This window comes from Trichosurus vulpecula, chromosome 4 (assembly GCF_011100635.1).
Source record: "Trichosurus vulpecula isolate mTriVul1 chromosome 4, mTriVul1.pri, whole genome shotgun sequence".
Classification (NCBI taxonomy): domain Eukaryota; kingdom Metazoa; phylum Chordata; class Mammalia; order Diprotodontia; family Phalangeridae; genus Trichosurus; species Trichosurus vulpecula.
In genome coordinates, this window is record NC_050576.1 from 198994048 (window position 1) to 199021750 (window position 27703).

The 27703-nt window shown below is 46.4% G+C and overlaps 3 protein-coding genes across 4 annotated transcripts in view; 1 reads left to right on the forward strand and 2 right to left on the reverse strand.

Moving 5' to 3' along the window:
- Positions 1 to 1829, reverse strand: part of LOC118849207 (SAP30 binding protein) — a 40381-nt gene extending 38552 nt beyond the window's left edge. The window contains exons 1-2 of the mRNA XM_036758283.1: positions 1692 to 1829; positions 944 to 1053 (exon numbers count right to left, since the gene is read on the reverse strand). Of these exons, the coding sequence (XP_036614178.1) occupies positions 944 to 1053; positions 1692 to 1803 (222 nt within the window). The 5' untranslated portion in view covers positions 1804 to 1829. The remainder of the gene's footprint in view (positions 1 to 943; positions 1054 to 1691) is intronic.
- A 173-nt stretch (positions 1830 to 2002) lies between these two features.
- RECQL5 (RecQ like helicase 5) overlaps positions 2003 to 27703 on the forward strand; it is a 34605-nt gene continuing 8904 nt past the window's right edge. Inside the window, exons 1-8 of the mRNA XM_036756009.1 lie at positions 2003 to 2177; positions 3039 to 3182; positions 4116 to 4237; positions 6194 to 6712; positions 7211 to 7316; positions 7667 to 7778; positions 9171 to 9333; positions 13098 to 13177. Coding sequence (XP_036611904.1) covers positions 3050 to 3182; positions 4116 to 4237; positions 6194 to 6712; positions 7211 to 7316; positions 7667 to 7778; positions 9171 to 9333; positions 13098 to 13177 — 1235 coding nt within the window. The 5' untranslated portion in view covers positions 2003 to 2177; positions 3039 to 3049. The remainder of the gene's footprint in view (positions 2178 to 3038; positions 3183 to 4115; positions 4238 to 6193; positions 6713 to 7210; positions 7317 to 7666; positions 7779 to 9170; positions 9334 to 13097; positions 13178 to 27703) is intronic.
- Positions 20228 to 27504, reverse strand: SMIM5 (small integral membrane protein 5). Of its 2 annotated transcripts, none has more exons than XM_036756012.1 (3): positions 27355 to 27504; positions 22234 to 22383; positions 20228 to 21202 (listed from the first exon to the last, which is right to left on the reverse strand). In XM_036756012.1, the coding sequence occupies exons 2-3, from the start codon at positions 22358 to 22360 to the stop codon at positions 21093 to 21095; spliced, it is 237 nt and encodes a 78-aa protein (XP_036611907.1). In that variant the 5' UTR covers positions 22361 to 22383; positions 27355 to 27504; the 3' UTR covers positions 20228 to 21092. The 2 variants fall into 2 exon arrangements, with proteins under 2 accessions (XP_036611907.1, XP_036611905.1); XM_036756010.1 differs by having other exon boundaries at positions 22234 to 22388.

Sequence of the window (27703 nt, forward strand, 5' to 3'; positions counted from 1 at the left end):
TGCTGCTTACTTCCATTCAACAGCCAGAGGTTTGCTCACTCATCCTCTCAGTCTGGTTCATGTGACTCTAGAGTTGTTTTGTTATAGCTGAGTTAGAGAGGGAATGTCAAATTTCTTTCATTTCCAGTTCTGATCGTGCTTCAGATTCAAGTAAGAGGAAGGGTCAAAAGGGTGATGTCAACAAAGTTACTATGCAAACTGTCAACAGCACAGTTAAACGGATAAGGTGGTAAATTCAAGTATTTGGAAGTAAAAAAATTTCCCTTCCTAGATTTTTAAATTAGAAATTAAAGATTTGATTTGAAGGCTAGGCAACATGGCAGTAGTGGACTCGGGAGTCAGTGAGACCTGGGTTAAAATCCTAACTCCAAAATTTAATAACTGTGTGATGTGAAGAGGGCACACCCTCCTCCAGCCTTAGTCTCCTCACCTGTAGAATTGAGGCAATAAAAGCAGTTGCCTCACAGAGATGTGATAAGGATCCAATGATATAATCTCTGCAAACTTAAAAATTATATTTCCCTAGGAATAGAAAGATTAATAAAGAGTTGATTTCAGAGACAGAGTATCATGATGACAGAAACTGAAGCACTACTGGAAACGGAATGGATTGTATAAAAAGGGAACACTAGCCCAACACTAAATGCCTCTAGATAGCTGGGTTGAAGACAGTGGTCTTGTCTGTCCCACATCAATCTCCCCTTAACTTCCCTAACAAGTAGGACTAAAAGTTAAGCCCAAATTGAGGGGGAAAACACAATCAACTCCACCACTAAAATTTAACCCAGCATCTTCATCTAATTCGGGGGAAAAACCAAGCTTTAAGGAGCAGCTTAGCCATGAGAAGAAGGAAGTGCTATGGGTCCATCTTAGAAAAGGAGTTTCCAGCAAACATGAGGTGATGGCTTTGGGAAGCTCTGGATTGTAGAACAGAAGTACCTACCGACTGTCTGCTGTTTTCTTCATCCTCTTCTTCATAACCATCTTCATCTCCCTCAAGTCGAGAAAAATCATCCTCTCCATAGGCTTCAGACACTAAGCCACCTTTTTCCTCTAACCCAGAGGAAGAAAGAAAAATGAGTCGGGCTGGGGTGAGTATAAATATTACTACCAGTGATCTGAGCGGCTGGGACCATCTCTGCAGGTAAAGAGAAACTGGTGCCTAAGTTTCATTCACTAGGAGAAGTAGCTAAAAGGCCCAGACTCTATCCTTCAGTTTAGAATTTAATTCAGGGGACAAGACTGAGCCAAAAACGGCCTTCTTAATTCTGGGGGCCGGTTGACTTTGGCAGTTCTCTAGTCACAAACGGGGTAAGTTTTAATGAATCATCGGAGGTCCATGGCACTTCTTTAAGGTTCTCACCTCAACACAGAGATGGAGGTGGGAATGAAATCACAGCGCCCATCGCGCTGTCTCCTTAACCCGGGATGCCTGGCAAAGTTAGAACCATCCGATGTTACAGCCCAAACCCTTCATGTGCCAGCTGGGGAAATTGAGGCCCCGGGAGAATAAATCGGCTGACTCGGGCGCGTCGCCCCTATTCTCGGCAGGGCTCGGGGTCGGGGTTCGACCTCGGCTCTCAGGGCCCGGGTTCTGCGGGCGCAGGAGGGAAGGCTCCGTCTCCTAACCCAGCAGCCCCCTTCTCCTTCTATCCTTCTGTCCGAGCTCCGCGCCTGCCCCCAAGCCTTACCCGCTGCGGTCGCGCTCCCAGCCGCTTCCACCCCAGCCTCGCTGTCCGACTCGGGCTCCGAATCCTCTGCGTAAACCGCTAGCGACGACAGAACGTTCTTCTTGCCAGCCATCTTCCACCTTCCCGGCGCCGGCGCTCCCGAATGACGTCGGCTATCGCTGTTTCGAGGGAGCCCGCTTTTCCTACCGGAAGCCCAACGACACCCTCACTTCCTCCCTCCCTGACCTTTTATCTCGGACGAGAAGCCAATCAGAAAAACGAACTCCTTCCTGTTCCCGCCCCCGCCTTATCCGGTCTACCCTCCCCGCAGCGGCCCTGTGACGCCATCATCGTGCGACGTGAGAATTGTGCGTGGGTCTGAGTCAAGGAGTGGAGCGGGCCAGAAGGAGATTGGCTGGTTCGGGGCTTCCTAGGTCTATCGGCCCCCGGGACTCCCGGGCCTTTCCTAATAGCTCCCAGGTCTGCAGCGGGGCCCTGCCCCCACCGATATCCTAGGCTGGGGGCACAAAGAGTAGGGCGCTTGGGAGGAGAGGCATTTGGAAAGGAGGGGAGCAGAAGGAGTGTGGGGGGGGGGTGGGGGGAGAAAATGCCTTTCAAAAGCAGAGGAGTTGAGGCCCAGGCACAGAAAAAGTATATGTATGTGTCGGTGCCTGTGTCTTTACGTGTATGTTTCTGTAAGGGTGGCGGGGCGAGGTTCGGAGGAGAAAAGTGAGATGAGGGAGAAGTTGAAAGAGTGGTTAGGGTGCTGGAAGAAAGAGCAGTAGGGTCAAGGGGCGGGGGATGGTACAGAATAAAGGGGTCAGGGTCTTGGGGGAAGGAAGGCTGGGACCCAGGGTCGAGAGGAGTTAGACAGAGGCAGGATGTGAGATGAGGAAGGTGTATGTGCTTGAAGGGAAAAGGAGAGGGGCTTATCTCGGGGATCAGAAGGACGTGAGGGTCTAGACAGCTTCCTGATCCTGTTACCAGGATGGATGGCCTACCCAACTATGCTCGTGACTGCTGTTAGCACCGATCTTCCCACAGTAGGAGTGGGGACTACCAGACCCTGCCAGGGAGAACCCTGAACAAACTATTCCTAGTCTTCAGGGCTAATCACTAAACGGTTTGTGTGTCTGATTTTTTTGCCTTGTGCTTAGAGAACATGACCTGAGGGAGAAATGGGGGTTGAATTTTTACTTTTGTGTTCGAGTTTTCCTAAGAAGGTGAGAGTGGAAAAAAAAGATGGTTATTCTGGAATGTGTTGTTTGGGATTGTTATGACACATGAAAGTGCCATAATGAAGAGAGAACCAGAGAGGGGTTTTCATGCAATCATCCTGTCTCCATTTTTGCCTTAACCTTTGGCCACCTGTCTCTAAGATGAGTGCCTGCCCTTATCCTTCTCTTTCCTCTGGCCCTGAGCAACGCGTCAGGAGCACCCTCAAGAAGACCTTTGGGTTTGACTCATTTAAGACCACCTTGCAGGAGAGTGCCACCATGGCGGTGGTTAAAGGTAATATACTACCAACCTTGAGGTGAAACCTCAAGGACACCATCCTTTGAGGTTGTGCTAACAGTGCTTCTTCCCTGCAGTGAAGTTTCCCTTCCCTCCCAATTTAACGCCTCTAAGTCTGGAAAGCAAACCTGTCCTTTTAGCATAGTTCATAGATAACATAGCCACAAGAAGTGACCTGGTTCATACATCTTCCAGTAGGGTTGCATCCCAAGTGAACCCAAAAGCAGCTATTCTCCCACCGTTTGTTTTTGGCTTTGTTTTAGTTTTCTAAGTTAGGTGCCAGAATGACTAGTTTCAGTTGTTAACTTGCTGGGTTGCCTCTCAAGCATCATAAGATCAAGCATCCCCATGAAGGGAAAGGAGGGAACAACAGGGTTAACTTCTAAAGTGATGCTAGATGGATATTGTGAGTTAAGCCTTCAAATAAATGGACCTTGCTAAGGGCAAAGCAGAATATTAATATTGATGCATTTAGAAATGAAAGCTGCTACCCCAGAGGAGGCGTCACAGTTAGTATTTCTATGCCAACACTGCCCAATCCTCTCTCACCCTACTTTTTTACTTTAATGGATGTTCTATCCAACCATCCACAACCCAGCTTTTTTGGACTTTTCTGTTTTAGTTTCTGTCAGTATCAGAAAGGTTAAGGGGTCACAACCTCTCAGAGCCTAGGTTCGCTTATCTGTAAAAGGGAGATAGTAATATTTGTTCAATCTTCAAAGATCCGTCTTAAGAAAACTTACTACCTCCAAATGAGATAAGGGATGGAAAGCACTATGCAGACCTTAAAGCAGCTATATGATTGTCAGCTATTACTATGATTCCTTATGAAAATACTTCAGTGGTGCCAGATCAGAGAATCCCCTGATCCTCCTCAAGGAGTTCCCTTCCCCAAATGGTAAAAAGGGTAAAAGATTGTTGTTTTCACAGGTGAGAAGGATGTGTTCGTGTGCATGCCCACAGGGGCAGGGAAATCCTTGTGCTACCAGCTTCCGGCACTGCTGGCGGCAGGTATCACTATTGTGATCTCTCCTCTTATCGCCTTGATTCAGGTGAGACTTGGGGTAATGGAGGAATGAAACTAAAAAGGGGAAGATTGTCCAGGTGGAAGTTTCGTTTCCTTTTTTTTTGGTTTTCCCCTTTTTGCCTTGTCCGATTTGCCTGTCTTGCTCTCTGTATTAGTGGTTATCAGTTTTTACAGACCAAGGATTCAAGTACAGTTTTACAGCTGGTGCATCATCAAATTTAGAAGTGTCGTGAAGGTGTCTTTGGCATATTTTAACAATGTTATGTTTCCTTGTTCTCCATAGTCAATTTTTGAACAGGCAAATGAAGTAAAGTAGTATTGATCATGATAAAGAGAGGAAAAAGGATGCTTGGGATTGGTTAGGGATAGGGAGAATGGGTGGAAAAAAACCTTTGGTGTTATCAGGACCCTGGTAAGGTCACAGGTGTGTCACAGAAAAAAAAAAAGTTGGAAAACGCTGGCTTAGGGTCTTGTCTTCATCTGTTAGAGTGTTTTAACTATTCACGAATCAAATAGTTTATCTTCAATTTCCCTTCTTGAGGAACTTTTCCTTCTTCAGAAGACTGACGATGAAACGTACTTTTCGCTTCTTGGCAGGGAAGCGATAGACTAGAGGGACAGAACAAAACACGCGCCCCTGACGTGGCTGTATCTTGCTTTGTTTTGTTTGCTTTTGTTTGTGTTTGTTGCAAGGGAAGGGAATGTGACTTAGTGCACTGACAGCGATAGACATGAAGAAAAAGAGCGTCAATAAAACATTTTTTTAAAATGAATAGATGGGGGTGGGGGAGAAAGGCAAAAGGGGGTACAAATAAGGTAATTTTTTGTTCAGTCACGTCCGACTGTTCGGTCACGTAGCTAGCGAGTGTCTGAGACAGGAACTGAACTCAGTGAGATGAGTCTTCTTGACTCCAGGCCCACTACTGTGTCTGCTGCTCAGTCACCTGACTCATCTTCCTGAGTTCAGATCTTGTCTCAGACACTTACGAGCTATGTGACCCTGGGCAAGTCACTTCACCCTGTTTGCCTCAGTTTCCTCCTCTGTAAAATGAGCTGGAGAAGGAAATGGCAAACCCACTCCAGTATCTTTGCTAAGAAAACCCCAAATAGGGTCAGGAAGAGTCAGACATGACTGAAAAAATGACCGAACTGAATTTTATAACTACTTTGTTTCTTTTTTCTTAAGCCACTATTTGCAACAGAAATTGTTTCCTAAAGAATCCTCTGTTCTGTGCATCTTGAAATGATTGTATTCATGATTAATTTCACAATAAAAAAAAGAAAATTCAAAGGAAAAGAATTCTTTCTCCTACTTGAGAATTCCCATTTTCACGTGTGGAGAATAGATATGGTAGAAGGGTGGCATCATGAGACCGTGCTGAGCTCTGTTTATGGAACTAAGGGTATATCTTTTACTTTTATTGCCCATTAGCCTTCTCTTAGCTCACTTTCCAGCTTTCTTTGAATATGTGGTAGTGGTACACCGAGCTGGCATCCTCTGTTGCTTACTGCTTGGTCTATGATGCTATAAGGAGACATTGTTCATTTAGGTCTTGAAAAGCCTGAACTTTCCTGTCTTCTGTTTATTAATCATGTTACTAATCTGCATGTGGAATGGAGAAGAGCCTCTGCCTAGCAGGGAAGGTGCACTCGTGGCTTTGTGCTGTTCCTTCACCCTACTCAACCCTTGACCTTTCCTGCAGCCATACTTCCTGAGTTTTTCTCCCATTCTGATCTTGGTCATCTTAGAAAGGGCATCAGGATATCAACACCATAAAAGTCATGTTTTTTCTCCTTTTACAAAATTTTAATCATGAGCACAGCCAATTGGGTACTAGTGGTAGGAGGGGAAACTTGTGTCCTTTAATAAAGTAAAGGTGTCTCATAGACTGAAAGAGCTGATTAGAGCTGGGGAATGCACTTGGGGATTAACGTGAGTGATTGAGTCCTAAGAGCAGAATTTGCCTTTCTCTTTATTCAGGACCAGGTAGATCACTTGTTGGCCCTGAAAGTGCATGTATGCTCTCTGAACTCCAAATTATCTGCTCAGGAGAGAAAGAAGATTCTAATGGACCTGGAGAAAGAAAAGCCACAGACTAAACTATTATATATCACGCCTGAAATGGCAGCCTCTGGCTCCTTTCAGCCCATTCTGAACTCACTGGTATCTCGACACCTTCTCTCCTACCTGGTGGTGGATGAGGCTCATTGTGTCTCCCAGTGGGGACATGACTTTCGACCTGATTACCTCCGGCTGGGCACCCTGAGGAAACAAATACCCCATGCTCCTTGCGTGGCTTTGACAGCCACAGCTACCCAGCAAGTTCAGGATGATGTGGTCACTGCCCTGAAGTTGCGACAGCCAGTTGCCATCTTCAAGACCCCCTGTTTCCGGGCCAACCTCTTCTATGATGTGCAGTTCAAGGACCTGCTTGGTGATCCCTATGGAAACCTCAAGGACTTCTGCTTGAAAGCGCTTGGGCAGAAAAACGACAAAGGGGTAAATGATTGTTGAGAACAGGATAAGAGGAAACTACCAGATCTTTGGGATGTTACATATAGGTCCTGCACTCTGGATTCCACAGATGAAAATTGTTTCCTAAGGCTATTTCTCCTTTCTGGCTTTCTTGGCTGGCAGTGGCAATAGCTTCTTAAAAGCTTAGAGAACTCATGAATTTTTGTTTTCTACAGTTTTCCTTTATTCTGATTCTCTTTATCCTAGATTCTCCCTTGAAGGGTGAAGCAGTAGACCCTACTGCTGTGTGGGAACTTGGAAAATCTGAATGATGAGAAAGAATGAGATGGTAGAATTAAAATGCTTGGGTTTGACTTTTTTTTCCTCCTGTTGCATCCCAAATCAGAATGGCCCCTGCTATTCCTTGCTTGCACATATAGCCCTGAAGAGATTGTAGGAACTATCAAGAGGAAAAACCTATGGTGGCCATGGTCATTTTGTTCATTTTAATACTGATTACAACTTGGTGTCTATCTCCTGCAGGCTTTTCCTGGCTGTGGCATTGTGTACTGCAGGACTCGAGAGGCCTGTGAACAGGTGGCAACAGAGCTCAGCTCCAGGGGTATAAAAGCCAAGGCTTATCATGCAGGTACATGGGGCCATAGAGACTGATCCTTTGCATTTTAAGAACCCCATTAATGGAACCCACCTGGTTGTCCCTGTCTTCCGGTTGTCAAGTTGTATGTCATCTTTTTGCCTTCAGAAAGAGCCAGAGAACTGGGCTTAAAGTCTCAGAAGGAAGGAACTGGGGTTAAAGTAAGGTTTAAAATGGGGTTTGTGGGTATGATTTTCATGCTCTCCTCTGTGTCCCCTATTATAGGAACTGGTTAATATTTCAGACTCCCTGGGACACCAATAGGGGACGGGAATCTCAAGTGGCACCCCAGAACTTCATGCTCCTCCTTTCAGAGCTCTCACTTTTCTTTGGTCCTTCTGCAGGGCTCAAGGCTGGAGACAGGGTGTTGGCGCAGAACGAGTGGATGGAGGAGAAGGTTCCTGTTATCGTTGCGACCATCAGTTTTGGGATGGGGGTGGACAAAGCGAATGTCAGGTGGGCAGTTATTCGGACTTAACTGGTTGGGTGAGTCCTATGGGACTGTCCAAGGGAACGGACAGGTGTTCTCCCTCCGGTGTCAGAAAGAGGGGCAGCTCCTTGGGGAATTCAAAAAGGGCCTGTGGTTTTCCACTGGGCCACTTGAAGTACTATATTGTGGTTGAATTAAGAAGGCTAGACTCTCCCGCTCACCAGGGAAGGGGTAGAACCCTGAGCCCAGTGTAACTAAGCATAGATACTGCATGCCCTTTTACATGACTCTGCCCCCCACTCTTTGTTGATGCTTTTCTATTAAATGGCACACAGGAGATATTGGTGGCAGTAAGTTAATTGAATAGTACCTTAGAGGTAGTTGGCAGTAAAGAATTGAATATCTTCTCCTTACTATTTCCTGATGACCCAGAGAGTTACAGGGTAAATGGTAGCTTTCTTAAGTGTACATTTGAAAAATTCTTAATAGTATTTGACTCCCAGCCATGGACCTAGCTATTGGGAAACATTTTGGTCTAAAGGCTAAAAGGGGTTACTATCTTGACTTTGTTCCCATATGTACACTGAAGTTCTTAAAGTTCCCTGATGGGACTCCAGGTTAGGCTGCTATATGGCACTGAAACCTGCTGATAGGCACAGATATCTATTTTCTCCTTGCCCCAAGACCCTTAACGCCCTCTTATATTACATACACCCTTCTATCCTATCTGTCAGCCTCAACATTGTGGAGAGAGACTTGCTGTGTTGGTAATAGTCAGCAAGCATTTATTAACCAGTTACCAATCCATACACTGTGCTAGACCCTGGGAATGCAAAGAAAAAACAAAAACACCATCCGCCTTCAAGGAGCTCCTATTCTAATGAGGGAGACTACATGCAAATAACTACATACAAGATTTATAGTGTAAACAGAAGGTAGTCTTAGAAGGAAGGTGCTAGCAATAGAGAGGACCACTGGGAAAGGGCTCTTGCAGAAGGTAGGGTATGAGTTGAGTCTTCTGAGTCCTGGAAGAAACCAGAAGGAAGAGCATTCCAGGTGTGGGGGTCACAGCCAGTGCAAAGGCACAGAGAGGGGGGAAGGATTGTCATGTTCAAAGAATAGCTAGTAGGCTGGGGTAGCTGTATTAGAAGTTCACAGAGAAGAACAAAATATACTGGAAAGATAGGAAGGATCTGGGTTGTGAGGGATTTTAAATGCCAAATGGAGTTTACATTTTATGCTAGAAGTAAGAGGGGGGCACACCATTGGGCCTGTGCTTTAGGAAAGTCAGGGTAGCAGCTGAATGGAGGGTTGATTGGAATGAGGAGATACTTGAAGCAGGGAAACCAACCACAAGATCAGATCACCCCTCTGCTCAGCTCTTCTTTTCTCCCTTGGTTTTTACTCTGGTCCGGCAGATTTGTTGCCCACTGGAATATTGCCAAGTCAATGGCTGGGTATTACCAAGAGTCTGGACGAGCTGGGAGGGATGGACAGCCTTCTTGGTGCCGCCTCTATTACTCTAGGAATGATCGGGATCAAGTCAGCTTTCTGATAAAGAAGGAGATCTCAAAACTGCAGGTGAGGCTTGGGTAGCAGTTGCTCAAATTTTCTGTCCTATTCTCAGTCTGGGCCTTTCTGTCTGTCTGTCTATCTGTCTTTCTCTTGAAATTCATTTGTTTACCCCAACGGTCAGTCATTATTTCTACAAAGACTTAAAGTCATAGTGCAAGGTAATATTTAAACAAATAATTCCTTTTCATCTATTAGAACAAAACAAAACAATTCCTTCATGAATTGGTTCATTAAAGTCTAAGTAGTTTTTCTTTGTAATAGACATTACCCTTAACATATATGTGAGTGACAGTTGCTGCCAGTCCTCAATCCTGAGTATTTTCTAGGGTCTATTTAGTTCTGATAAATGTACCAAGCCCTTAAAATTTACATTTTCCTCTCAAACATTACAAAGAGAATACTGCTTCCACTTCAGAGATCCTACCTAAATCCTTGTTCTTTCATTTTTTTACATCAAGTACAAAGAATGCACTTAAAAAGAAAAAAAAAAAGACTATCTTGCCCAGACTGGAAATGCAGGAGCCATTCACAGGTCCAAACCCACTTCAGTTTGCACAGAAACTCTGACCTATTCCATTTCTGATCTAGGCTGGTTCGCCCCGCCGTATACAGGATGATGTGCAAGTCACCCTTCCTTCTGGGAGCTCATCGTATTAATTAATGTGGAACTTTGTGTACACAACTGAGCAGCCCTATTCCACTTAAATAATCTAGAAAAGAAAATTAGTATTCGTAGAGGTTTGCCAGTTTTACGTGACATTTGACATCCTTGACAGCCTAATAACCTTCTTAATAGAACAAAACATTGAGGGGAGTGCTGGGAAATTATTAATCTGTCCTTAAAAAGACCCCAAGGTGAGGGCTATTGTTGTCCAACAACAAATTTGACATTCCATGTCTTTGATAAGGTCTCTTGTCTATAGCTGCTTTTTGGCAACTCCCCTGTTACCGCCTACGTCAGAATATTGAGTCCGTAAAAAAGCAGTAAGAATCTGTGATCACTTTTATTCCTTAAACTATGTTACTTTGAAATGGTTTACCTTTCTGACTTAACTCCTGGCATTGAAGATTACAACCTAGGTAGATTAAGGTGTTGGCCATTCAGGTTAATTTTTGCCCCCTCCATCAGCCCAGATAAGGCAGTTCCTCAAAACTGCGTCCAATTTCAGTAGTATTGTTTGGTTGATTATGTAGTAACCTGGCTCAAATTCCCTATAAAGCAAGAATCTTATGTATGATCTTATACAGCTTGATTCTTTGCTTTTTCAGTTGGTTGGTGGTTTTGAAGAATTCGTTACGATTCAAGAATGTTCAAGGACTTCCTTTAGAATCAGCCTCTGATGAGCATTATGTTTCAGAAGTTTTAAAAATTAATTCCTTAGCTCCTTCTATTACAAATCCAAAGAATTAATATTCAATCCTTGAAATGCTTCTGTAAGTTCCTTGATATGTTTCTGCTTAAAAAAAAGAGTAACAGAAATTTATAGCACAGAGCTCTAAGATTCAGTGGGTCCACCTTTTTCATCATTCATCCTGTCTTTAGTCCCCTCAAGAGGTAGATAGTCAAGTGTACCCCAAAGAGTAGTCCTAGATCATGGAGGATACGCTGATCTGCCCAAGTAGTCAATCTTCAGCTTTCCCATCTGAGCCAAGTAGCTAGTTCTCCAGTTTGATATCCAGGTGAGACACGTTTTTCAAGTGACAGTGTAATGAGGCCTCTTCTAGCAGTCTGAGCCTTTCTCTTTCTGTCTTTCCAAGTCCTCAGTTTCAGGTTAAAGGGGTGCTCTTAGATCTGGACCTCAAGTTAGCAGGGAAGGTTAGCAAGTATTAATTGAGTACTTAGTATGTGCCAGGCACTGTGCTAGACCCCGAGCATATAAATACAAGCAAAAATAATGATATAGAGCTTATGGGAGAACATAACACGTAAAAGGAAGCTGAAAATCTGGGAGGAGGGCAAGGGGTGAGCAGGTATGGTGGAGAGAAGAGAACCAAGAATGGAGCTCAGGGAGGAATGGAGGAGTGAAAATAACTGGTCTGGGCACTTGACTTAAAATGGAGGTTCTGGGAGATACTGACCAATCAGAGGAAGGGACTGCAGAAACAATGTATCTTCCATGGCAAGGTCACTTAATTGAAGGGGATCTCAGAAGCCGTCTAGTCCAACCTATATGCTACATCCCCCTGACAATTGGACTTCCAGCTTTGCCCCTACCTCCTGAGCCATCCACATTTCTTAGGTCGAGCTAAATTTGTCTTTCTGTAACTTCCACCCCTCGTGCTTAGTTCTGCTTTCTCTGGTGTAAAGAACATATCTAATCCTTCTTCCATGTGGCGATCTTTTAGATAGCATATATTTAAAGACATCTGAGTCGGGAAGACTCATCTTCCAGAGCAGAAATCTGGCCTCAGACACTTACTAGCTGTGTGACCTCAGACAAGTCACTTAGCCCTGTTTGCCTCAGTTCCTCATTGGTAAAATGAGCGGGGGAAGGACGTGGCAAACCGCTCTAGTCTCTGCCAAGAAAACCCCAAATGGGATGGTGGAGAGTCAGACGCGAGTGAAAAAACGACTTAACCAATCCTGTTCTGTCCTCTTTCTATCATACTATGAACTTTATCTTCTGGTCTAATCATTCCCATTTTCTTTTTATGGCGTGGTCTCCAGGCCCTTCACCATCTTAGTTCCCCACCCACCCAACCCCCACCGGAGACCCTGCTTTCCAAAAGATGGAACCAAAAACTGAACATACTATTCCAGAAAGGGCCAGGTGAGACTGTCACCTCCTGGGTACTGGCTATTAGGCCTCTCTTCATAGAGCCTAACATCTCATTTGATTACTCTTTCTGGCTATTAGATTTCATCTTATTCAGTGAGGCTCTTTATTCCCTTCTGTTGATCTTTTTGGATCCTGCATCTAGCATGTTTTTATTCCTTCTAGCTTTCTGTAACCTTCAAACTTTATAAGTATACAATCTACACCTTCATCTAAGTTATTGATAAATGCTGAATGACAGTGCCAAGGACAGGTCTCTGGGGCACATCCCTAGAAGAGACAGACCTCCCTCCAGGATTTGACATCAGCTCATTAGTGACTTTTTCTTGGGTTTCTTAATCAGCAAGTTCCAAAGTCAATTAACTGTGCTATCATCTGGCCAAGGTGTCTTTAGCTTGTTCACAGGTTAGCTTATGTTGTCAGATACTTTTCTGAAATCTGTATTTACAACATTCCCATGGTCTTACCAGTCTGATGATCCTTTTTAAAAAAGACTTGGTTGGTGTGGCATGAATTGTTTTTGATGTAGCCAACGTGGCTCTTGGTGATTATGGCTTCCTTTTCTAAACTTGCGCAGACTGTCCCTTTCATGAGATATTCTAGAGCTTTGCCAAGAATCTAAGTTTATAGTTTGTAGAGTCTGTTCTCTTCTCTTTCATGAAAAGAGTAGAGTACAAAAGTTATAGGAAGATTGTGGAGTCATCTAATGTCATCGAAGTGGTTAATAATCATATTTTATTTCATGAATAATTAAAAGTATTAAAGTGGACTAAAACAAACATGGCTATTAAAAGTGGTCAGCTTCATGAAGAATTTTGTGCAATTCTATGTCAGGCTGCCTTAATACTATGTGGAAAAAACACCAGACGTGGAGTTTGAAAGCCTCAGGACCCACTGCTGCCTCGTATACCTGCATAGGGCAGATGGAAAGATGGCAGAACTTGGAGTGGGTTAGGAAGAGTTTTTGTTTCAATGGCCTTTGATTACCTCTAGGAAAAGAGAGGGAACAAGGACTCTGATAAAGCCAGCATGACAGCCTTCGAGGCCCTGGTGGACTTCTGTGAGAAGCTGGGGTAAGTATCATTTCTTGTTTGGAATTGAAGAAAATGTTGGCTTGAGTATTTCCCTCCCCTAGAGTAAGTATTGTTAATGTTAAGAGGTCAGAAAAAGCAAGTTCCATCAAGGTGGGACTTCTGAAGGAAGGCAGGTAGTTCTGCTTCTCCCCAGTCTGCCTTTGGGCAGCTTTTTCATTGGAAAAACAGGGTGGCTTGAGCCCCAGAAAGCTCAACCTCATGGTAAATGGCCCAGCCTGTAGTAGGGAAACCATTCATATTGTAGTTCAGTGACCCATCCCTTCCTGATTCAGTCCTGTGCACTGTGTTTGTCACATGGCGCTGGGCCACCTCCTTTGTCTTTATTCAAGGACAGCAGCTACTTTAAGACCCAGGTAATCCTCAGCACCTGACCTTGCTCATCTCTTGGGCTGCTGGTGATTTAGGCTGGAGAAGTTGGCTGTTAGAACAGAGAAGCAGATTAACTTTTTCAATTCAAATTAATTCATAGTCATCCTTTTTTGAACACCTTTTTTCAAAAAGCCACCATGCCAAGTGCTGAGGGTGATGTGGAGAAGAAAAAACATTCTCTCCTACCCTCACAGACCTTAAAATTTGGTCTGGAAGAAGAGACATGCAAAATGTGTGGGGGGAGGGATCTCTTCTGTCTGATGGGAATTAAAAGGGTGTCATGGAAAATGCTCCATTTGAAGTGGTGCAGGAAGGATGGATAGGATTTAAAAGATGGGAATTGGGAAACAGGCCCTTTCTCCAATCAGATAATTGATGTGGATGTGGAAGCTCGAAAGTATGGATTGTATTCTGAGAATAAGGAGTAGGGCTGGTAAAGGGAGTAGTGGAAGATAATGAAGGCTGGAGCCAAATTGTGGAGGGCCTTGAATACACTAGGCAAAAGTAGCAGGAGAGTAACGTGGTAAGAGCTGCTTCTTGGGAAGCTTCATCAGGCAGCGTTGTTGGGGGGATTGGCCAGAGGAGCCACGGAGACCAGGGAGGCCAGGGCAGAGGGTGACTGCTGCAGGAGCTGACCAAGGGTGGTAGCAATGGAGAACAGAAAAGGAGGGGACCTGTATGTAACTGATAGGACTCACAGCCACTTACCAGAGTGGGATGGGATAGGGCAGGGCCCAAGAGAGGGAGGAGTCTGGGGGCTGAAGTTCAGGCTGTGTCTGCATAGAGCATGGATTACTGCTTGAGGGGGCATTAAGGGGGTGGCGAGCTCTTCTTTAGTACTCTTATGGAAGCTAGAGCTGATTTCATGTAAAATATATGTTTTGGACAATTCCACTGTGTAGAAGGATTGGGGAAAGGACATGCTGGAAGCAAGGAGGCCAGTTAGGGGGCTGCAGCAGTGGCATCACAAGAGCCTGTATTAGCCCGGCTTGTGTCAGTGGGGATAGAAAGGAGGGGCCCCTTGGGCTCTAGTCCTCCCCTCTCCTTCCTCTGTCCTGGCCCTCATTACTCTCTGATCTTCTGTAATGAGAAGGCAGCTCCAGACTGAAGTAATTTCTTTCTCCATAATTTGACCTGGCCAGATTGAGCCACACCCAACAGGCAGGACTAGTGGGCTGGAGTTCAGTAACAACCCTTGCCCACAGCTGGTGTTGTCCTGTGCCCTCAGTGCCAGGCATTGCAGGGAGCTGCTAAACTGGGTCTTTTGAGGCTCTCTGGGAAAGGCTTTCATTTCTCCTGAGAGATGAAAGAGCCAAGTGTTCTTGCTAATTGTCAAACCCGCTTTGGGCTTTGGTTGCTGCTTCCTAGAAATAACTCTGGATGCTTCTCTGGTCAGGGGTGGGGCCAAGTTCTCCATAGGGGTTCTATGTGATGTCAGCTCCTTGCCACAAACACAGAGGCCCTACAGAAGGGGCTGCCCAGGGACCCTGCCACTGTGCTTACTTTATGGAATCGGGGACACAGTGGTCTTCTAACTGCCTTTGACATATAACTCTCCTTGCCTTAGTGGGCATGTCTGTCTGTGGACTCTTTTCTCTCCCCAATTCCACACCCCGCCTCTTCCCCCCCTCCCCCCACCTTGCCCCCGACTTCATCTCTTTGAATTTCTTGCCCATTTTGTTCTTGGGAAGAAGCTCTGGTCTGAAAAGCACTCGTCTGGCCTAGGTCTCTCCAAGGGTCAAAGTGGGGAGCTCTCTTGTCCCCCTATGTCCTGAGTAGCTCTCTGGAGTTAAGAGAAGCCTTCCTTGGTTAAACAGTGTACAGTGAAGGAAAAAATGTTCTATAAACACCTGTGTTTCCTAAAAGCTCATCCCAGTTTTAAGCTGAAGTTGCCTTGGCTGCGTCCTAAAAAAAAAATCCTTTAAAAGGGAACTTTTGGGACAGAGATATTGGTAGTCATATGAGAAAATGAATGGTGTGGGAAGCAGTTAGGCAGAGCGGGGATATATTAAGCACATCACAAGAGACAATACACAGTACAATTATAAATGGATGATGATAAATTTCTCTTTTACTGTTTTATCAGGGCATAATTTTTTTAAATCTCTTCTTTTAACCAAGAAGCAAGTAACTGTTTTCCTTTTATAGGGATATACTCTTACTGTTTTTATATCACTATTATTTTTAGACAGATATTGACCACGTATATAGATTCCAGATTTATGTTATTTCTCACCCATTTATTCAAGAGAAAATTTCTGATTGGAATTATTATAATGTGATGATGGTTCGAGTATTTGCTTTTAAAAATATTAAATTCAAAATATCTATTTCCTGAAAAAAAGAGAATCATTGGACTCTGGACACCTAGAATCAAGAATCAGTGGATATAGGTTAAAAAAAATGATGAGGATCTTTCTGCTATGATAGCCTTCATGGTTCGATTAGAGTTGCATAGGGGAAATGGGAATCCTTAAGTGGCAGCTCAAGCCTGAGACCTGTGCTAAGAGGAGGTACTCAGTGTGGAGACTGGAATGGAGGCAACTAATGGTATTCTTCTGTCTTTCTCTGACTCTGGGAAGCAGGCAGAGGGTGGAAACATTGATTATTCATGATGGGGCTTTTTATTAGATATCATTGTAATGAGCACTATGTAGTTTCCATTTGGGAAATACTAGCACTTTGAGGGGGAGGGGACTTGATTTTTAGCCCTTAATTGAGTTGAGCTACAGGGAGGGAGGACCCTGTAGTCTTATCCCTGTATGGAACTTGTGAGTGAAGCTTCCTCAGGCATTTGTGGCTGTAAAGAAAAGTAAACTCTCAGGACTTGAAGAATTTAAAGGGATTAGTTTTATTTGGTTTTTTTTGCCCCCCAACTGTCCCTATCTTCAGCTTCTAGGCTCAGCCCTTCAGAGTCACCAGCAGAGCTAGGCTGAAACAGGAAGAACATGGCTGGTTTGGCAGGCCAGGGTGGAGGGGTTTTGGCAGACATGATTTTTCCTACAGTTCTTTTCCTCTTCCCTGATCCTCTCCCCACATCTCTGGTAAAGGCCCCGAAGAACTTATCCTGGGGCAGGAAGACCTAAGGCTATAGGATGGACCCCAGGGGACATGGAAATTTGTCTCAGAGCAGTCTCCACCCTCTCCATCTTGTTCAGCCCTCCAAAAATGGTCCCTGTGACTTCTCTGAGTCTAGAATCTCCCAGGACCTTTTGTGGAGGTCGTTGGCCGGAGAACTTGGCTTTGGGCAGAGGTGATGGCTTCCTGACAGGGATTAGCAGACCAGTTTCCTCTCCCTTCTCTTCTCGTCCAAGTTAATTCTCTTGGTTTGTTTGAGAAGTAGGTTTGGGAGTCACCCCTGAGCGGCAGAAGTTGAAAAAAACCGCAAAGAGGAAGAGAACGATAAATGTGGTATAGAACAAGCACATCACTACCAGGGGCCCGTAGGACCAGGGATCGGTTAAGTCCTTCGCTTTGGACAATTCATTCAGTGTCTGGACAAACTCTTCCGTGATATTTGTGATAGCTGTCTCCATTTACCTGGAAGAGAAAGCATGGGTGGGTGGATAAAGGATAATCTGTGGCAAAGAACGTGGCTCCTATATCTCTTTTACTATGTGGTAGGTATACTATTGGCCTATTTAGGTCATTGTACATGAGAGGAAATGATCCCTTGAGCAGGCAGCTGAGGGAACCTTAACACTGAAAACAGGGAGTATCTTAAAACAGACTGTGTGCCTGAGCTCTCTTCTAGCCCCACTTCCTTGTATCAAACAGAAACAAAAGTAGACGCCCCAGCCCTAACCCTTGGTTGAAGCCCAAGTGCCACTACATGCCTTTCACCCCATGTAATTCCTGTCCTAGTTGCCAAGTAACTTGGAAGATTTTTAGGGGATGTGTCTAGGAACAAAGACTGGGGCAGTACCTTCAGAACCATCTTCCTGGGTCTAAGGTCTAAAAGGAGCTTCTCAGAAGGTGGCTAGAAGAGTAAGGACCCCTGCCATGGAGCCCCTTGGGAAGGGAGCTGATAGCCACAGGGTTGGGACCTGGAAAACTGGCTGATTTTGTTAGTGAAAATGGAGTAATTGTTAGCTAATTCTGTTGTCAGTGTTGTATGTGCTCTGTCCCACTCCCCTCCCCACCCCCCAACACCTCCTACGGCAAATTGGAGTGGTTAGTCTAGACCTCAAGCCACTGCACAGATAAGCTAGCTGGAGCTGTTCTGAAATGTGAGGAGACAGCTGCTGGAAAGTGCTGGTATCTCTGGTCAGTGCTAGAAAGAAGAACCAGATTCTTCTATAACTACTCCCTCACCATCGTCACCAAGGCGACAAGGCAGGACTGGGCATGGCTGCCTGGCAACAACAACAATTTCCCTTTGACCTTCCACATTCACCCCTCAGGTTACATGCGGCCCCTTTATGATAAATCTTATTCCCCCTCCCAGGTTGTCCTTCATGGTCATTTTAAATAAATGGCTCCGACGTGACAGCATTAGAGGTGAAGGGAGACCACCCTGAACGGTAGGATTTCACCCAACTAACATGCCCTAGGGGTAGCCTGGGTTCTTACCTGATGGTGGCTGTCTAGGTGACCTAGAGCACAGGAGAAGCCTGGGGCCAGTTCTGCCCAAACCTTTGAAAATGTCCTTTAAGTGCTTGGGTGAATGATTAACTATAACCCTGGCCATTTCCTTCTGGAACTAGTTTCCGGGAGAAGAAAAGATTCTTATCACCACAGAAGCCTTATGCCTCATTTTTCTGAGGGAGACAGTGTTCCCCCAGCTGCCTCTGCTTTCTCCTAGAACACGTCCTCATATCTCTCTGATGATAGGATAGAGAAAATGAAGAGAACTAGATCGGTGTTCCCTAGTGTAGTCTAGGGACATCGGCTCGGGCTAGGGTGTAGCTCTCAAGAATATCCTGTGATACCCCCTCCATTAAACATCATGCCTCCCCTGACTAGGGTTAGCCCGTGACATATTTGCAGTTTGTTGTTGTTTGCTTTTTGTAGAGAGTAGGTCCTCAGGGTTACTGCTCTGTTCTTGTTTTCCATGTCCATCTTTCCTTTAAAAAAAAAATCCATTTACCAACTTTCCCAGAATTCAAAAGGAAGCTGCTGCTAGTTTCAGTACCATGTTGGCTCAAACCAAGTTCACTAATCTTGGTGCAATTTAAATGAGGCTGGAGCTCTTTCCAAGCCTTGTGAAATGTGTCCCAGCCAGGGCTTTGCCTTTATGAATAACTGAGTGAGCAGTCTTCCTTTGCCCTTAAGGTAAAGGGCGACATCTGCCTGTAAACAAGGTCCTATGTGGGTAGGACTCACACTTCCAGTATTGGGGAGAGGTGGTCAGCAGCCCTACAAGTTAGACTGGTTGTAGCAGGAGAGCTTCATTTGACTACCCTGACAGGAGGAGACAGCCCTATGCTGAGGAAGGGCTCGTGTGTGGCAATGTTTAGGGCAGCAGGAACATTAGAGAACATCCAAGAGGAGATTGATTCAAACCTCAGCACCACCAGCACCACCTTTCATTGCTTCTCCCTGCTCTTCCCTCCCTATCGGCCTACCTGTGCTATTTTCTTTCTGAGAGGGAAGGAAACTTTGCCCTTTTGAATTCTACCTGTTCATGTGTGTGTGTGTGTGTGTGTGTGTGTGTTTGGGGTGGGAACCGGTTGACTTTGATGGAGATAATGAAACCAGACCCTGGGCCTGTGCTTCAAGTTGGAATCCCATAATTGGAATGAAGTGTGGGGCTTGGGACAGTCGACTCAGAAAGTACTACTGTACCCCTCCTTCCTCCGTACACACAGTTATCTGTAGCATTTATGGCCAACCCCTGTTGGATTCTTGCACTGCTTTAAAATTTTTATGGGGCTGTCGGAGGGAAGGGGCAGGGAAATATTTGTGTAAGATGGAAATAGTTCCTCCCATTGTCTTTAGCCCCAACCTGTCCAACCAGTGCATGAAAATCAGGAAGTGAAACCAGCAAACAATGCCTGCCTTTCCAGGCCTGGTGAGCTTAAATAGGCAATGGGGACAGGCTGCAGAGCTCTGGGGGGTCAGGTCTTCATTCTCAGGTAGCCAGAAGAGTGACTAGGAGACATGGAAAAGGAACAGAACTAGAAATACTTTCCATTTTATGGCTCTGGGTAATTATTGAATTAGGAAAATGAGAAATCACCGTGAGGATGTTGCTCTTGGCAGCCCTGCCATTTGTGGAAACCCTTTCCTCCTTCTGCCTCCATTCTTGGGTTTATATCTCTTTCCACCTGAAAAGATCCCTTGGAAAAGGAGCCAAAAATTAGCTGGACTGAGGGGCAAAGCAGTGTGCTGCACCTTAGGCCAGATCTAAAACTGGCTTCTCGGAGCTCAGGGCCAAAGCATGGGGGCCCAGGAGCAGGAAGAAGCCATCAAAACTTTCCTCCATCTCTAAAGTTCGGGAAAGTTGTATTTGTTGCCCCCTTTCAGCATTATGGTTGAGGGAAAATAGGAGATCAGCAGGAGCACCATAGAAACCCTGGTTCCGGCCGAGTATCTGAGCCACCCTTTATCCTTTGGGACATTTGGCTTTGACACGGCAGACAGCTGAACCAATCCCCGACAAAGTACATTCCCCTGAAACCATTTGAACAAAACCACCCTATGGAGTGATTGTGACCATCATTTTCCACTTTTGTATTTACCATTCATTAACAAAAAGGATATATACTTGAATAATTTGGTGACAATATCTTCCGTTGTATTTGACCTGTGTTTTGCTGCCTTTTTACCGTTTAACAGATTTCTCTGCATTTATTCATTCCAACCCTCTGCCTGGTTCTCCGTCAGTTCTTTTCATGACTCTGCAAGTCACTTCTGTTTGGGCGACCTTCATAAGCGTTTGCATAGGAGAGGCATAGAAAAGGCAGGCACCAATCAATCACTCCTGTGAGGCCCCTACTAATAAACCAGCCGCAAACTCCAGGGTAACTGGTACCTTAATGGCACTTTTACTTGGAAAGAAAAAAACACATTTTAGAATAAAGGCTCAAAGCATTTCCTCATTCACATGGGTTTCGGGACATACTAATTGTCATGCAGTCTGGCGGCTTCTTTGGCATAGGTTAGTTTAGTCCTCTCGTGGCACATGGCTAAGGATGAGATTGCCCTTTTCAGGGGCCTGGGAATAGGCCTACTTCCCTTTTTTTGTGATAAGGCACAGACCAAGAAAGGAAGACAGTTTGTCCATAGTCTCTGGCACAGTTGGCTTATCTTTGGCATCTGTTGTTTGCCAAAAGGTTCATCTGAGCCTCCTGGCTCCCCACTTTTCACATCAGGCCTCAGTTCCCAGTGTCCAGGCACTTTTCTCAGAGCCGAAGCTAGGGCCAGTTACCTATGTGGCTTCGACTTGGCCTGTTCCAGCTTATCCCAGAAAAATAGATCTCTTCATCTGCACCCTGTCTTGAATGCTGTGTGCTGCCGAGCCATCCCTTGGCAGAGTTTGGCAGCCCCCTCTCTGGCTTTCCCTCTGTCCTCACCGTGTCTCTCATGACGATGTCATGGGCTGGACCTGAATCTTCCGGCTTCTCTGGTCAGGGCAGCAGCATTGAGTACAGCAGCAGCTGCAGGCTATTGCCAGGAGCAGCAGCACAGTAGCTAGGATAGTGGGGGAGGGGAGAAAAGAAGAGGAAATCTGTATTAATTGATTTTTCTGAAAAGAGAAACCAGGGGAGATTGGCCAAGTCCCAGATCATCCCAAGTCATCTGGAAGGAAAGTCTAAACTTTGGGGAGTCTCCCTAGGGCAAGGCAGGGAATTTGACTCTGTCTGGTTCAAGGTCCTTGGAACCTGGCCAATCCAGAGTTCTCTGGCTTCTAAGGAACATTTCTTTGACACATTCATTCATTTCCACATTAGAGCTGTGAGGCATTGCTCATGTTTGATAGGGCAGATAGATCTCTGTTTATGAGTTCCCTGCTCTTAAAGAATCTTCCAGGGTAGGTGCTACCGCTCATCAAGGGTCTGGGTGAGATGTCATAAGGCGGCGCAGTAGATAGAGCGTTGGGCCTGGAGTCAGGAAGATCTGAGTTCGTATCTGTCCTCAGATTCTTGGTAGCTGTGTGACCCTGGGCAAGTCACTCAACCTCTCTTTGCTTCTATTTCCTCAGCTATAAAATAGGGATGATAATACCTACCTCAGTGGGTCGATGTGAGGATCAAATGATATAATATTTGTAAAGCACTTAGCCCGCTGCCTGGCACACAGTAGGCTCTGTATAAATGCCTATTTCCTCCCCTTCCTCCTGATTTCCCAGTTAGTTCCAGGTCAGTCCGTTGTGAACCATTCTTGCTACCTCCTTTCCTCCTCCCACATACCCTGGCCTCTTTCCTTAGAGCTGTCTCCCTACTCCTGACTCTTGTCCTAAACTGCCACTCCTCTACTGCTGGCAGACTGACCACCTTCACCTCTGCTACTGCTTGATTACCAAGTTCAAGTTTCCCCTGAGCCAACTTCATTCTAAAGACCCAGCCCCAAAAGAAAACCCTTTGCAACCTCCACCCTCGGTAGAGAATGGAAATGGTGCCATCCTGAGGCTAGTCCATGAGCTCTGCCCATTTGCTGGCTATCAGCTTCCTGATCCTAGGAGGAGATCTGGATGCAGAAGAAACCTAAATCCCCCAACTTACCAATGAAGAATAGAATGACAGAGAAGGCTACAATTTCCACAGGCTCGGCCTGAGGCAGCTGCCGTAACTTAAGAAGGAGCTTCTGGCCCATCGAGTGCATCTCCTGAAGGAAGTTCTGGGTTGCCATGCTGTACCACACTTCGTTCTAGGCTGTACTGAGGAAGATAGAGGCTGGAGTGAGTTACCTCAGTGCTTCCATACCACTCAGAAGCACCAGAGATCCTGCTTTCTACCCACTCTCCACATCGGACTGCCCCATATCTCACTCACAAAACAAGTTTGTCAGGTCTCAGCCATCCTTTTCCTCCTGGGTCACATGGGAAGTTGATGGGGCACTTACTTGCTTGCCTCAGCCCCTCCCTGGCTGGGAGATCTAGACCCTTTCTCTCCCTGCACTTATCCCATGAGTGTTGAAATTCATGATCTGTGTACAGCATTCCCTTTTCCACTTCCAAAGGCTTACTTCTAGGGGAAGAATTCCACCCCACTCCACTTACGGGATTGGCTGGTGAGGATAAATGTCAGGCTGTGGTACTGAAGCAACCTGATAGTCGTCCGAGGATGTGGATGTGTTTGTAACCACAGGTCACTAACTGGACACTGCTGTCACATTCCTTTGCCTCTGGACACCGCTTCTAGGTTCTGCCTTGTAGCCTCCGATTGGCAGAACCACACTATAGCACCCTAACATTAGTTGCACCGGGTGGCATTAGTGGAGTAGGAGTGAAATTCTTTCCCCAGAAGTAAGCCATTGGAAGTGAACAAGAAATTCTGCACATGGATCATTGAATTCCATCATTCCTGGGAGCAGTAGGGAGAGAAAGGATCCAGATCGCCCAAGAACATGCTCTTTTATGCATTCTCTTAGTGTTGACCCTCTGGTGAAGGGTGATTAAGTCTTTGGAGAAAAACTAAGGCAGGCCCATGACTCTTTTGAGTACCTGAGCCAAAATGGCTCTGCTCAGCCTTCTAGCGCCTCTCAGCCCTTCTGTTCTCATTGCTGAGAACTGCTGTCACCTTTCCTCACACCCTGTGCTCTCATAAAGAGAAAGGGATAGATGACATCTTATCCTTCTAGCTGCCACAAAGAAGTCTTCTATCTTGGGATTGAGGTTTGAATTCCAGTCCTTCAAGCCTCAATTACAGAGGCTGGTTTGACCAGTGCCTGTCCTCCCTTCTTGTCTGACACAGAGGAAAACACCCTTAGATAAATAACTGCTTAGTCTCTCCCAACCCCTACCAGCTAAGGCTCCTTGTTCATAGTGGCCTCTAGGAGCCTGGGGCAATCTCCAGGGCCCAGCCAGAAAGCTGAAGTAAGATCAGTGGCAATAGATTTTCCTTTGGGAAGGAAGTGGGGTTTTGGAGACCAGTGCTACCCTGTTGGAACAGAACTCCATTTCAATCCAGTACCCTGCCCAGACTCATTACACCAAAGAGGGTGCTCTGATCCAAGAAGAATAGACAGGGAGCAGTCTGACAGGAACCAACACCTAGCTACTTCTTTGGCCTATCTCTTGTTTCTGCTTGGCACAGGGTTGGAGTGTCTCTCAGTAGGATTGTGGCTTTGGTTGCTTGTTGTCTGATGCCACTCCCTCAGCCATACTTCCTCATAGTTGATTAAGCCTGCTTTGGTCTTGCTGTTTGTCCCCAAGAACCTTCATTCTGGGATCCTTGGCAATGAATTAGATCTTATAGACTATACTGGGCATAATCTGCCTAGGGAGCATATGTTGACTGCCCACCTTTCTCCTTTCCCTTCTCCATACCCCATGATGGATCCCTTCTAGCCTTGCTCATGCTTTTTCTCTCTTAATTGCCACTTCCTAGAGAGGTGATCATTAGCCTAGCCTTTGAATATGTCCAAAAATGCCTTTAAATGTCTGGATTGCTGTGCCAAGAAGCCTGCCCAGTGAGCTGCACTTTGGATAATAGGAGGAGTTCTGTATGGACAGTAGCCTACTTCAGAGGGCTTCTTCTATGGTCAGCATAGCTCAAGAGCTTGAGGGCATAGGGCACCCAGATCCCTTACTTCACTGTGCTATAAGACTACAACTTACTTTGCTTTTCCTAAAGCAGAGATGAAGATTGGCCTCCCAGATCCTTCTGTGAAACTTTCTCTCCCTGCCTCCTGTCTTGACATAGAATCAGTCCCACCTTCTCTCTAAAGGCACAAAGTAGGAAGCTCCAAGCAGCCATTGATTGGTGCCAGTGTCTGCCCAAGGGACTGACCGGCTCATGGCCAAGTAGAGTAAACTGCCGTGGGAATGCCGAAAACCAGTGGGAAATTGTAGCAGCCATTATTTCCAAGAAAGCTGAAGGAGTCCAACTGGTGACCCCCACTTTGTTCTTGGCATCCTGAAAGGAAAAGGGCCTCCAAGCAGATATCAGAGAATGTGTGTGTCTGTCTTTGTGTCCTGTCTTTTCTAGCAGGCTATTTAAAGAGCAGTTACTAATACTCTTGACCTCGAGTCTCATCAGTGTAACAAGCAGCCATCAGGTGACTGTCATCTGTGGCATGTGCTCAGACCAGAGCTTCCCAGTGAGCCCTAAGTATTCCCAGCTGCCAGCATAACTGCCAGAATTAGTTGTTTGAGCCCGCCCTTTCTCTCTCTCTCTCTCTCTCTCTCTCTCTCTCTCTCTCTCTCTCTCTCTCTCTCTCTCTCTCTCTTCCTCCCTCCCCTTCTCCCTCTCTCTCTCTTGCTCCCCCTCTTTCTCTCTCTCTCTCTGTCTCTATTTCTCTCTAGCTTTGGAAGACAGTACATACAGGATCCCAAGGACCCTGCATTTCTCTTAATTCCTCTTGTCTCAGCATCTTCAAACTCTGTACTGGTCACAGATACACCTGAGCCGGAGAAAATGAAGGAGCAGAGAGGCCAAGTCACTTGAAATGTGAGTTTCTGTGAAGCTGGTGCTCCAGACTCGTGAGTGCCACCTTGAGACGAGTGATGAGAGCAGCCTGGCCTTCGCTGTCCCTCAGGTGTTCCCATTCTGCTCAGCTTCCTACAGTTATCCCTGCTTGGCTTCCCATTCCTTTTAGCCCAGTGTTACCCTGGCTGAAATAGAAAGCAAGGGACAGAGAGCCAGGGAGGCGGAGAGACGGCCCCCGGGGCAGCATCTCCCCCTGGCACAGAGTGCCCTGGGAGAAAGCTTGGGGACAGCTGGCAGGGCCGGGCAGCCTGCTGCTCTGTCCAGCAGCTTCCTTCTTTCTCGTTTTCCTACGCTGTGGACCTGAGAACTCAAAGCCAAACCCTCCTCCAAAAGTCTTCATATACATGTGAGGGAGAGATTGAGTGCTAGAAGAGCTCTTAGCTCTCTGAGGTTTCCTCGTTAGGCTAGCCATTACTGTTATTATTATGTAAAGTGTAGATTCCTGGCACATGCTGCCTGACTATGCCTTGGGAATAGAAAGTTGATAACCAGAATTCTCATCTGTTGCTATTCATTTGCTCCAATAGTCTTTTAGGATTGGGGAGAGACAAAATTTCCTTCCATTACTACTCCTGGAAAATCAGGAGCAGCTCCCCTCCCACAGCATTAGAAGCTAAGGGGTCTCTGTCTCAGAACTGTTCTGGAGATGGGGCTGGGCTGTGTATCCCCTGGAGCAGGCCTTGACAGCTCAGAACCACCCCTGTGCAGGGAAGTCAGAACCCCTCGAGGAGGATGTTCTGTGAGCGGTTTCCCCTTGGTGGTATCTTGGTGGAGTGGCGCCCAGGGTGGAGAGAGAGAGAGATATGGCTTTTTTGTCCTCCGAACCCGTGTCCCTTCCTGTCAGGCTTCCTGAAACCCTGCCTGAGCCTCTGTTTTCCTCAGTTGGCCACGTGGTTCCCAGTGCTGCAGGAGTTTTCTTCTCAACTGCTGGTGAAGGAAGCCTTGGCCAAACCCCACTCCCTCAGCAGTGCCAAGAACGCTTGGCCTCTTCCTTGGTCTCCACTTTTCCCTAGTTGTGTTGTTTTTCTTTCCTATTGGAAAACAGCTCTGTTGCTTTGGAGGAAAAAGGAGGGCTTGGGAAGGATGCAGCCTTTATTCATTAGGGCTCAGAGCCAAGAGATTTGCTCCCAGGCTAGGATTCCTCTGTGTGGCCTGTACATCACAAGCTCCCACTGTCGTGGAGCCTAAATCTCCCATGGCTAGGCCACTCCTGAGGCCCCTTCCTTCTCTCCCCCAGCCTTGTCCTAGATACCGGTCACTCCTTGCTCCTGAGTGAAGCCAGCAGAGATAACCAGGGCTTGCAATGATCTTCCAAAGCTGAAGAGGAGGGGTGGGGAATGGTGCCCAGGGCGGGACATCCAAGATGAGAAAGTAGGCCTGGCAGTAAGCCAGAAAAGTTGGGTTTCTCTCACACACGCCGTACCTCTAAGGCATTGGAGTGCTGGTTGTGAGAGGAGGGAAGAGGCTGGATGGTATTCTTGCTGCCAAAACAAGAGAGGATGAACGGCTAGGCCCTAAAAGCAGAGTTGGCTTCCTGGGGAGCTCACCTGGTGAATGGCAGCCCTTGAGCCCAAGCTAGGAGTCTGGCTAGTTGGGGGAGTGAAAGGAAGGGCTCTGGTGTGATCCAGGCACTTTGGGCCTTTAGAAAGGAGGTTGCTCCAGCAATAGAATAGGTTGTTCCATTCCACATTTTCCAATTGGGACTGCTTAACGCACTACTGGTACTGAGCTCTCCTAAATATTAGAGAAGCTTCAACTGACTTGCAGACATTCTCTCAGGAGCCATCTGCCTCCTCAGTGCATGCCAGCTGAGCCTGCAGAGGTGGAGATGATCCCAGGACTTGTTCCCATCTGCAGCTCAGCAAAGCAAAGCGGGGCCCACAGCATGGAGGAATCATCCCCCCCCAAGCAGTGCTTCAAGCCTTTTACCTTCTCCCAGGCGAGCAGTCAAGATGTTAATCAAAAAAAGGAGAGAGCTAAGCCTGGGGAGTTGGAGCCATCAGTGGGACTACATGAATGGCTTGGAGTGTCCCTGTAGCACTGATCCTCAGCAGACTTTGGCAGCCCCCTGTCCTCTCCCTCTCTGAAGGGCACCTTGTCACGCCCCCAGCCATTGAAGTCATGGCTCTGGGTTGTAATTGCCTCTACCCAGGACACCTTTGAGGACGGAGCAGCCTGCCCGCCCAGCCTTACCCCAGGAGAGTCCCCAGTTCCCGCCTCTGGACTCCTTTCTGCTGGCTCGTCTTCACCTCATCCTTTCTGCCTCTGGCTTCTCTCTCCCAGCTCCACTTCCCTCAGATCCACTCTGAGGAGCTCTTTTCTGCTGCTGACAGCCAGCTGCTCTCTCTGCCTTGGCTTTTTTGTTGTTGGTTGTCCAGGAGATGTGAAGTTTCAGATTACAGGGGAAGGGGGAGGGAAGGAGGCAGAGCCAGCTGGTGGTGGCTACTCCCCCAGCGCAGACTTCTCACACTTGCTGGGAACTTGTCTTACAGCTTGGGAAAAATAATTTGGATTTTACATTTCATTTACTTGGATCCACAGC